Below are 11,254 nucleotides of genomic sequence, written 5' to 3' on the forward strand. Positions count from 1 at the left end.
TTAATCGAGACGCTACACATCTTAAAGTCAGGAGGTATTAGATATAAACGCATCAAGTTGTTCGTATAAAATTTAATATTAATTTAATTTTGTTATTTTTTTTACATTTGGTGCTGTTGGTTGCAATTTTAGCTCAGGAAGAAAAACTGACTTCTAATATTTTTTTGTCAAAGGACCACTGAAGCACGTTGAGCTGTTTGTGGTGATGAAGCTGTAGGTTTGTGAATCAAAGAAGTGTCAATAAAGTGTAGTTAGAGCACTCACTAAATGTATGACGACACTTAAAAGAAAGCAACAAAAATTCAAATTATTCGTAGGATTGTTGATGTGAGCTAAATTAGCTTGTACTTCAGGAAGCAGTGGAACGGCAAGGAAGCGTTTCACGCGCGAATCAGGGGGTTGCTCTCCATACATTTAAGTTCAGATCAACATGACATCTTCACTGGTTGTTCCGATGATCGATGCCCAGAATGATAACTTCAAAGAGCTTTGGCCTGCTATGGTTATAGCTATTAAGTCCTCTTCGTTCATTGCACTGGACACGGTAAGTGTACTTTGTTTTTGAGTCTGTTAGTGTAGTGTAGTGTAATAATATTATGACAACTTACTGCGACCTGAGGGCTTCAATGTTCAGTTTGAGCATTTTTAAAGGCACACCCAAGATCGAGCTTTTTCAGAAGCAGCATCACACATATCTGTAGCTTCTTTGAAAAAAATGTTTTTTTTTTTTTTTTTGTTTTGTTTTTTTAGTATGTTATACTTATTGACACGCTTTTCTTAAGATATATCTCTGTTCACATTGATATGTTGATTCACCTCTCCCGAACTTGATCACTCACAGTTCTTCAAGTAAAGTGACAATACAAATCACTCCCTCTGATTCAGTGAGCTATAAACAACTAATTTCTCTGCTTGCTTCAGGAGCTGAGTGGTCTTGGAAACAGGACGTCTCTGCTGGCTCAGTGAGTATCATCATCAGTTAAATTATTCACTGTCACTGAACTGACTAACAGCAAGTGGTGGCAGATGAAATCCCTGAAATGTATTCCTTATGCAACTGTACTTGCATTTACAGATCTATAACTTAATGCCACTGCCTGCCATCTTTCAGGTCTATAGAGGATAGATATAAAGCCATCTGTCATGCAGCTCGTTCTCGCTCCATCCTCTCCCTGGGAATCAGCTGTTACAAGAAACTTGAAGGCAAGGTCTGTCTACAAGTCTTAATCTATTTTTGTTGGTATCTTCATCACCACATTTCAAAGTTAGAACTGTATCTGATGCTTTAGCAGGTAACTGAATGACTTAATGTATTGTCTATGTCTTGGACCCCTCCAGGCTGCTGACACATACCTGGTCCAGGTGTATAATCTCACCCTGCTTTGTTCAGAGGAGTACGTCATAGAGCCGAAGTCAGTGCAGTTCCTGGTGCAGCATGGGTTTGACTTCAATAAGCAGTATGCACATGGTATCCCCTACTGCAAAGGCAACAATAAGGTGATGATGCCCCCATGTGTTCTGGGTTGTGATGTGTACCATTGACTGGCATTTAAAATAATTTGTGACATGTTGATTATCATGTGGAGTGCACAACATATACATTTTTTCTAGCTAAGTTCTAAATTGGTGCTAGCCTATTTCTCTTTTTTAAAGTAACAAGTCAACACACACATCATAGCAGGACATTGGATATCAGTTTCCAAAACATACAGGCAAAACTGAACACAGTAAAAGCAGTTCTGACCAGATTAATTCGACATAAAAAGCATACCATTCATGAATTGATGATCCTCAGTTTTTGATTATGAATGTGTAGTTCTAGTCCCTATGCCTCTTTTTGTCACAGGATGGATCAGACAACAGAGGCGTCCACATTCGAGCTTTATTCACTGAACTACTGCGAGCCAGGAAACCTCTCGTGCTCCACAACGGCCTGATAGACATGGTATTTCTTTACCAGGTACTAGCAAGCTCTTAGCGTTTGCTTTTTGGTGGTCAATTTCATTCTTAGTAAGATGTTTATTTCTATAATCCGATTTAATCTTATAATGTTGTATACACAAACCTCATGATTATTTATTTGTTTTTTCTACCAGAGTTTTTACGCTCATCTGCCCGAGCACCTGGCCACTTTCACGGCTGACCTGTCTGAGATGTTTCCTGCTGGTATTTATGACACCAAATATGTCACTGAGTTTGAGCTGCGACTTACTGCCTCCTATCTCGAGTATGCTTTTAAGAAATGGTGAGTATTTTTTACAGCTGCGTGACTTTACTCTTAGCATTATCCAAGGGCAGCTATGTCACTGTTTTCTGTAATAACTCATAATTGTCCTCTCATATTATTTCCTCCCCTGTAGTAAACTGGATAACAGTCGCAGGGTGACCTCTGGAATTGTGGGCCCTCATGTTCATATAGAGTTCTGTCAGTATGGAGGTCACATGTCCACTTATGTGGACTATAGGACATGTCCAGATGTGGCTTCTCTTGAGGGTCCGACTAACATCTGCCTACAGTTCTCTGTGAGTTAAACTGTTTCTTTCTTTCTTTTTGTATAGTGTCAATACTCGGTATCAAGGGTATTAGAAGTCAGGTTTCCCAACATTTAAATGGCTCTGATTTATAAGCTGGGGGAGTATGCAAAACAAAACCTTAGGTAGATTCCCAGTGTTTAAAAGTGTGCAGAACTGTTTCTAATTGACAGCTTCACACAATAGAAGTTTCAAACACAAACAGTAATTCACATGAACTATCAACACAGAGCACCGTAATGCTCATAGGACAGTAGTTTTCGGGTTATTGAAGTGAATATAACCTGGTCCTGACTGGTAGCTTTGTGAAGTAAGTTTGCACAGTAATTTAGCCAGGTTGACTCCAGTGACCCTTTCTACTGTGGTGTCCCGCACAAAGCCTCTATTCTGATGAAACCAAGAGGACCCGCCCCTTGTTTTTCCCTTGCCAGTAGGCAAAATTTCAGATCATAACTGGGTGTAAATATCTTACTAACTGCTCTGTCTCATCTGTCAGGGGTTTGGCTGGTGTCCAAACGGCACCCAGTGTCCATTATCCCATGACACAGACCAGATCATCCTCCTAGATGAGAAGAGCTCAGGGGACAAGAGAAAAAAGAGGAAGAGAAACCGAGAGAAGAAGAAAGGTGGAGAAAACGCTGAGAAGACCTCTTCCAACTTTGAAGGTGCCCCTGAAAACAAGATCCCCCACATGGAGCTGGATCCTGCAGAAACACCAGAACCCCTGGTAGACACTGAAGGAAACACAACACAGAGTGAAGGAGAAAACATGAAAATTGATAGTGAGGGGAACAACGCGTGCGACTCTGTAACAAGCGCTCCAACTGATGATGACATGAAAACAAACACAGATGATGGAGAAGATGTCCAAGCAAAAGATGGAGGGAGGACGAAACCAAGTGACCTTCAGTCTGAGTCAAACAATCACAACACAAAGACAGATACAGGAACACACAGGGCAGGGTTTGATGCCTTTATGACAGGGTACATCTTTGCATACTCCCATGCACAAATAAAGAGGGACAAAGGAGGAGCAGAGGAGGAGAAGGAGCAGAAAGAGGAGCAGACTTGGCTTCCCTCCTGTCTCAATAAAATCTACCTGAGTGGTAAGGCAGCTCCCCTTAACGTGGTCAAAAGCACCTTCTCTAAGTCGTCCAGGGCTCACATGCTGAAGATGGAGATGGTTTGGGGAAAAAAGTTTTAGTGAGGTCTTAAGCACACTGAAGGGCTGAGAGTGAAGACATCTGATTTTTTTTTTTTAACATGACATTTGGGATTGTAGAATGTCCTCACTGATTTATGTGTAACTGTAACATTTTGTACAGATGTTCATATACATCCGAAAAATGAATACTTTAATGAACTTTGTATAGTCAGTACAAAAGAGCAGCCATTTGTAGGTTTTGGATATTTTCTAATAAAACTGCAATAAGAAGCAGTTATGGCATACGTCACCAAGGACAGTGATAAATTGCAGTGCAGAAGCAGCTGATCCACCTGGTCGTTGTTGTTTTTTTTACTCTGTTTTGTCTGGTTAAAAAAAGTAAAAAATAATCAGAAATGTCTCTTTTGTGGAACTTCTGAATATTTGGGCTACCTCTGGAAAATACAAGAGACTTGGAAACTTGGAAAAGGTTTAAGTTTTTTTCATGTCCTGGTCAGCCTCTTTTCTGTCAATGGATGTTAATTTCCCAAATGTGTACTAGTAATTACATTACACATAAATTTCTGATTTCTGATGAAAATCAGTAGTCAGACTATTTTTATGTTCTTGAAACAATAAAATATCTAAAGTAGTGTCAACATGGCCTCTCCTTTCTGTTTCCACACACACATTGAAAATCACATTTGGAATACATTCTGTCATTAACTCACTTTAGAAATAGCATCTCCAAAGACATAGGTGTCAGTGTAAAAAGCACAAAGTGTTATCTTCTTGTTGGTCCTTTTGTCATAAGTGATGCTTTCTTTGAGTGGGTCAAGCACAATAAAATGTCAATGAACTTAGAACAACAAGTAGTGCAATTTAGGTTTAGTGGATTATATCTTTGCTGTATCTATTCTTCATGACAATAAAACTCAGCAGTTGCACTTTTTTTCTGGCTCTATCCTGATCAGTCAAATATGGCATGACATTTTTAGACCCCTACTGCCCACTGTAGTACATAGATAGATAGATAGATAGATAGATAGATAGATAGATAGATAGATAGATAGATAGATAGATAAGTACTTTATTAAACCCAAAGGGAATTCAAGTGTCCATTGCAACAGCAGAAAATAGAAAATATTGAAAATCTAGACTGGTTTCTTGGAAATAATGACGATAGTGGAGCACAGATGAGAGAGCAGCCTGAGGAGCTAATGGACCTCAACCATCTCCAAGAGAGAAGAGGGGAGGAACATCCTGTCCTGCAATCCAAGTGAGAGCATCTCTGAACTGCTGACTGTGCAAAATCAACTCGAGACAAAAGCAGTTATGGCATTATTGAATGTTATTAAAAGTGGTGGCCAAAATTATTAGAACACATGGCATGCCCAAGAGATTTCAGTACTTTTTGTTAAATTGCCATGAAAACACTTATAAAATGTCAAAATATTCCCAATTTCATCACAATGCTCTGTAGCATAGATAATAGAACTATTATGAGGATATTAAGGTAGTTTCCCCTTTTAAAAAATGAACACTGAAAATGATGGACTGGCCCCCACTAGTCTGGACCTCAACCCCATCCAGCAAATTTGCTGCAAATTTGGCTGAGTTGGAAGATGAACCCGATCTAGTATTTTATGTTCAAATGAAAACCTTTGGCTTGAGTTGCAGAACGTATGAAGGGGAAAGGTTAATTTCAGATCCGTCGGGTGTGAAACAAATTTAGCCACCACAGAATTTTTCAGTCTTTTTCATCTCGGGCAGAACGGTCTTTTTTGTTTGAATGTGGTTTTGCTCTCGAACAGAGAGGGCGCTGTGGTAACATTGGCTGTACGTTACTTCTTGTTAATCTGGACGTTGAAGAAGAAATGCTCCGGTAGAGAAGAGAGGCTGAAGGTAGTATCACACTACCGACCTGTCTGTAGTGTGCTGTAGGTGTTAACAAATTTAGCGCTTTATAGCTTCACTTTTCTCGGATTCACAGTAGCCAAATGAACCAAACTGCCGAGTTGGACAAAAGCAGCTGATACCCACAGAAACCAGAGATGGCAGACGAAGAGATAGACTACAATATCGTGTTTCCAGATGCAGGGACGTTGGGTGAGCATCATTTCATTGTACTGTATCTCCATGCCTCAGTTAGCTTAGCACACAGTGCTAACATTAGCTCACTGGGGGAACCATTAAATCGTCTTCTTCTGGTCCTTTTGGTTCAGGATGTCAGTTTTTTTACAGCTTGCCTCGCTCTGACAGCTCTGGTGACAGCATACCCTGTCTTCTGGTTTGTTTTCAGAGAGACACTGGCATGGGACAAAAGAACCGGTTGTGATTCTGCTGGGCTGGGCTGGCTGCAAAGACAAACACCTCTCCAAATACAGCTCCATCTACAACGAGCAGGTGAGGAAAACAGTGGTTTTAACTGTCACCCAGACAGGGAGAGCATGTAGATATTAGTAACAGCTTTTGGATGAGTGTTCACATCAAGACAGAAGTTGATATGCATACTAACACACAAGATACAACATGAGATAGAGAAACCAACAAATATTTGTAAGAAATGACCACAGTCTTATATCAGACAGAATGTCTACAGCTGGACATGCTTGCCTCAAACCCTTTTTAAATCACCTTTAAGGCACTCATTGCAACTGTGTGAGTTGTATTTTAGGCAGGGATGCATAATACATTAAAAGCCGTTTGTTGGTAGCTTGATTGGTTGTCTCATGCAGACATGAGGTAAATTATAAGTTGCAGAGCTTTACATCAAGCCAACCAAAACATTACTGTAGACATTTTCACTATGGTCATCCAGTCATTAAATAGCCTTTTTTTTTTCTAAATGTATGTGTAAGTCCCTTCTCTGTTCTCTGATCACCTCTAGAAGGTAATGCCTGAATATAAATGTTGTTAACTCTGGTTAATAGACTGGCAGCAATGTTAAGGTGTTTGAAATATGACATGACCTCATAATAGAATGATAATGTATACAGCGAAAAATAGCAACGGCGACTTTTAGCTATGAAATCATCAACTCGTTTAGCTAAAATAATCCTTGCTTGAGGAGAGTGACAGCAGACTGCAGATCGTCGCTTGTTTTTTGATTACTTAAACTTATATTGGAGAACATGCTGCTGACACATAGCAGTCAGTAGATCTCTCTGTTTCTCCTCAAACTGTATCTTTCTAAACAATGCACCATACATTTATTTTATAGAGAACTTTAAAAACAGACAATGAAACCACAGTTTTTGAATCAGAAATATTCAAGTTGATTCAGAAAAATGACACTGATCGCACAGCTTCTCTGTTTCTCACTCGTTCATGACTTCAGCTGTGCATTTAAAGGCAGAGCACAGTATCTCCATGTGTCCCTACAACAGTGTTATGCTAACTTTAGAAAACAAACGCCTCCAGCAGCCTAGTTCACAAAGATAGTGATGATAAAGAATTTTATTTAAAGACCTTTCTTTAGTTCTTAAAATAATTTTAAATCAATTTATTAAAAGAAAAAAAACAAAATAAAACAGGGGAAACACTCGACTTTAAGTATGGAATCAACTCAAGTTCTCTTAATTTTCAGGTTTTTTTGTTGCTGTTTTACTTTCAACTGTGGTCAAATTCCTGTGTCTCAGTGAATGAAATGCGCATGTAGCTGGCTCAGTTCATGCTTTGGGACTTAGGTTACATAATTATTGTTTCGACTCTCTCACAACAGTTTGTGAGTGGGTGAAGCTTCCCCTCTGACCAGCAACTTCAAGCAGAAGAGGACCAGCTTGTGTTGATACCAGTAAAACATTTATTATACACAAAGCAGTCCCCATCATCAGTTTGTGATGATAAAGTTTGTGTAGCATGAAACTTTTCAAAATGTAATTTTCCTGTGAAACATCAAACACTGAGTATGTGCCCTGAGACAGACAAAGTTTTCAAAGTTAACATTTTGCTCAGTTTTTTTATTTGACAGCGTTAAAGCATTAATAACCATGTCTAAAATTTACGTAATGTCTTCTCTTTATGTTTTCTCAACCCAAAGGGATGTGTGACCATTCGCTACACCGCTCCTTTAAAGACAGTCTTCATTTCAGAGTCGTTTGGCTACAAGGAGCTGAGCAGCACGGCCCTGAAGCTGCTGGAGATCCTCTATGACTATGAGGTGGAGAACAGTCCCATTTTCTTTCACATATTCAGTAACGGTGGCTTCATGCTCTACCGTTACATTGTTGAGTCGTTGCACAGTAACAAACAGTTCAGCTCTTTGTGTGTGATTGGGGCCGTAGTGGATAGTGCCCCGGGTAGTGGGAATGTGCGTGGGGCCTTGCGTGCACTAAGGGCCACTTTGGGACCCAAAATAAGTCCTGTTTTAAGGTACGTCCTTTTAGCTCTTTTTGCTGTGACTGTTTTTCTTCTGCGAATCGTCCTGTACCCGTTGACCAAGTACATCCACAAGAACCACTATGACGCAGTCCAGGAGAGGCCGCCAGCCTGGCCTCACTTATTCCTCTACTCCAGAGCCGACCAAGTGATCCGGGACAGGGACATCAAGGTATTTATGGAGACCTTGAAGCAGAAGGGCGTCCCCATGGACAGTTTTGATTTTCTTTCCAGTCCCCACGTCGGTCATTATCGAGATTTTCCTGAGCAGTATGCGCTGAAGTGCCGCGATTTCCTGGTTGCCTGCATGAAGGACTCTGAGGGAGCTGAGATGAAGAAGAGACAGAGGGTTCAGAATCAGTGACACTTGGAGAAGAAGTCACAAGACTTTGTGGACCCTCTGTTAATCAGTCCTAACCACTGGATTTCAAAGAGATCCGACTAAAACAACTTATTCTGTCTCAGTGTTCAGAAAATGTCACAGAAAGTCTTTGGACAAGTGCTGGAGTTTGAGCTGAACTAAGATCTCAGCTATGTTTATCATTCCTAGTGCACATAGTTCACCACATTTACACAAGGACTGTTTTCCTGTAACATCAACCTAAAGTTGTAAAACTGAAATGATAGTCAGATTTAGTTCTCCTGTGTTCCAGGTCAAAACAACCACCTCCTCTTTTCCTTACCACCTCTTATTCGAGCAGCAGCCATAGGAAATAAAAAACTTGAGTGTGAGCCATATTTCAAAGTACAGTTACAGAGTAAGTCCCCTTTGACAAAAACGTTCAACAACATTTGTTTCCTTGCTGGCATGGCCTTCAGTAGGTAGCTGAATGGTTGTTTCATTAAAGCCTGTTGTTAATTAAACATGTTTTTTTTGTGTAGTGAGTCTAAAATTCACGTTTCGAAAATTGTCTTTTACTGAACTCATCAGTCAGGAAAAGGTGAAATTATGAGGTTTTTCAAATCCCTTATGTTTCATTTAATCCTTACACCTGGAACTAAGCAATACTGACACATTTATTTCTAGCTTTGAGCTGTAAGCCCTGTATCTGATGTCAGGAAAATGGCTGCCCTGTGTAAACGGTGAATGGGAAGGTCCCACAGATGTGTTTGAAAACAACATTTAATCCACTTCTCAGCATTTCACGAAACACTGTAACTCACACTTTTGAAGTGTGTGGCACAAAAGCCTAACTCTGCCTGTGTACAAATAATGATACAAACTGTTGCTATACACTGGAGTATAAATCCTTTCGGATAATTTAAATGGTATTTAATATTGCTGTGAAAATGTGATGCATTGTAGATTAGTAGTAGTGAATGATTCTAAATCTGGGGACAGGTATTGGAATAATATAATCTGTATCTTCTATTTATTGAATTTGACAATGTATGAATACTTTTAATCTCACGTTATTTCCACAAACTGAGGTCATTATGGGGCCAATGATGAAGAAGGCAACTGTGTTAATTAAAGTTACCAATAAATTTCCTTCTGGGTACAAAAAAGTCTAAAAGTTGTTGCCTTAAACATTAAACAGCTTTTTAATGTTTGTCCTGGTCCAGAAATTGTAGAAAAACTCAGCTGTAATGTTAAAAACACAACTCATCGGGTTCAAGTAAAAAAAAAAAAAAAAAAAAAAAATTGACTGTGAATGTAAACGTCCAACACAGTTATTGTGTTATTCTAACTGATGTGCCTTCAATAAACCAGAATGATCATGGAGTGTGAGGTCTCTTTAACCTACTTGCACCAATTTTAGATTGGAGACGTGTGTTTTCAGGTTATACTTACAGTTTAAACATATAAATTAATAAAATGGCATTAAAGAAACCTGGACTTACTGAGTGCTAGGCTTCAGTCAGTCAATTTTTATTGTTGCGTCTTTATTGGAGCTCAACATTTGTCTTTGTTTGGGGAGTAACCCTAAAATCCAAAGGCTTCACCCAAGACCTGAATAGAAGGTGTCCATGAACCCGTCCCCAGAGGCAGCAAAACGGACTTGTGTCATGAGAGATCAGGAGCAGTTTGAAGAGCATGGCTCTGAATGGCTCTAGCAGGACGGTTATTGAATGTCTGCGACATGTCAGAATTGACATTTGGAAGAGCGAGTGGTTGGCATTTGTCTCTGCCTAGGCCTGGCCCGGGCACTTCATGTATCATGCTGAGCTGCTGAAGGGAAAGAGAGAAAGAGGAAAGTTTACATATCGACACAGACAGATGAACATCGCTTACTGGAGTGCACATGACACTGACTCTCTCATCTGTTGTGGTTTAAAGAGGAAGTCTGAACCTCTTCTTTGTTTGGTTTTTACCCGTAACAAACTTTTTACCCTTTTCTTTTGGTGTGTGATTTAACACAACTTTTGGTAACAAGGATTCATGAATACAGTGAGAGTGAGACTCACATTTTTTTAAAAAGCAGAAAACACCAACTTTACATATCTTTGGCAGGAAGCAGATGGCTTACATCGGTTTGCTATCTTTTTTTTTGTTTTTGTTTTCTTAGCATACTGTCTCAAAAGTCATTTGCCAGCTAAGAAAAAAAACAAATGGTATCTAATGGTGAAACACAAGGCAGATAAAGTTCCTTAAAGTACAGTATATTATTCAGTGTAGTGGGTGATGCTCTGTAATTTCAACAATACAGCAACCCCTTATAAGTGATAATATTCTTTTTTATCAACATTTAACACATTGTTATAGAAATATAGTAGTGAGATCTGCAGTCACAGGTAGACAGATAATATATTAACAGTGAAAGGCTTAAGTTTTGCCTCGTACCTTTCTGACAAAACAAGAAACTGCTTTCTGAAAAACAAAAACAACAACAACAAAAAAAAGATGTTAAAACATAAAAATGTGCAGAAATTATGATTCAAGTGATCAACAACAAAGACACAGCAACCAGCTCACCTTCTCTCTCATCTACAACAATCAAAAGGTAACATGTCTCAAAATGATTATCTCTACCTCATCCATATGAGCTACCATTCAGCCAATCAATGTAATAATGATAAGCAACAAAAGAGATTACACCACAGCACAAAGTCATAGCAGTCATGGCTCCTCAAAACAAGTTAGTAGAAAATATACAAACTACACAAAAATAGTATGGCACAAACCATAAAATATAATCACTAGTATTAGAAAGCACTAAGTCACTACCATAAAGGCCCATAAGCACAGACACACAG

General features: G+C 39.2%; 2 protein-coding genes across 2 annotated transcripts; both read left to right on the forward strand.

Annotated features, from left to right (window-relative positions):
* The first annotated feature begins 174 nt into the window (after positions 1-174).
* On the forward strand, positions 175-4,490 carry toe1 (target of EGR1, exonuclease). Its single transcript, XM_074688803.1, has 8 exons — positions 175-544; positions 922-962; positions 1,112-1,208; positions 1,339-1,497; positions 1,847-1,960; positions 2,097-2,245; positions 2,361-2,523; positions 3,029-4,490. Exons 1-8 carry the CDS (start codon positions 431-433, stop codon positions 3,734-3,736), a joined length of 1,545 nt encoding a protein of 514 aa, XP_074544904.1. The 5' UTR covers positions 175-430; the 3' UTR covers positions 3,737-4,490.
* A 1,038-nt stretch (positions 4,491-5,528) lies between these two features.
* On the forward strand, positions 5,529-9,996 carry tmem53 (transmembrane protein 53). The gene is made up of 3 exons (XM_074687733.1): positions 5,529-5,785; positions 5,979-6,082; positions 7,719-9,996. The coding sequence occupies exons 1-3, from the start codon at positions 5,731-5,733 to the stop codon at positions 8,418-8,420; spliced, it is 861 nt and encodes a 286-aa protein (XP_074543834.1). The 5' UTR covers positions 5,529-5,730; the 3' UTR covers positions 8,421-9,996.
* The last annotated feature ends 1,258 nt before the right edge of the window (positions 9,997-11,254 follow it).

The sequence above is a fragment of the Halichoeres trimaculatus genome, unplaced genomic scaffold, assembly GCF_033239565.1.
Source record: "Halichoeres trimaculatus isolate MK-OKI-2021-1 unplaced genomic scaffold, fHalTri1.1 fHalTri1_scaffold_15, whole genome shotgun sequence".
NCBI classification, from domain to species: domain Eukaryota; kingdom Metazoa; phylum Chordata; class Actinopteri; order Labriformes; family Labridae; genus Halichoeres; species Halichoeres trimaculatus.

Bases quoted from the DNA above. Each gene is read 5' to 3' on its own strand.
- tmem53 (XM_074687733.1), top strand. From the start codon at position 5,731: ATGGCAGACGAAGAGATAGACTACAATATCGTGTTTCCAGATGCAGGG. The intron at 5,786-5,978 runs GTGAGCATCATT...GTTTGTTTTCAG, and splicing joins TCCAGATGCAGGGACGTTGG to AGAGACACTGGCATGGGACA. The intron at 6,083-7,718 runs GTGAGGAAAACA...CTCAACCCAAAG, and splicing joins GCTCCATCTACAACGAGCAG to GGATGTGTGACCATTCGCTA.
- toe1 (XM_074688803.1), top strand. From the start codon at position 431: ATGACATCTTCACTGGTTGTTCCGATGATCGATGCCCAGAATGATAAC. The intron at 1,961-2,096 runs GTACTAGCAAGC...TTTTTCTACCAG, and splicing joins ACATGGTATTTCTTTACCAG to AGTTTTTACGCTCATCTGCC. The intron at 2,246-2,360 runs GTGAGTATTTTT...CCTCCCCTGTAG, and splicing joins GAGTATGCTTTTAAGAAATG to TAAACTGGATAACAGTCGCA.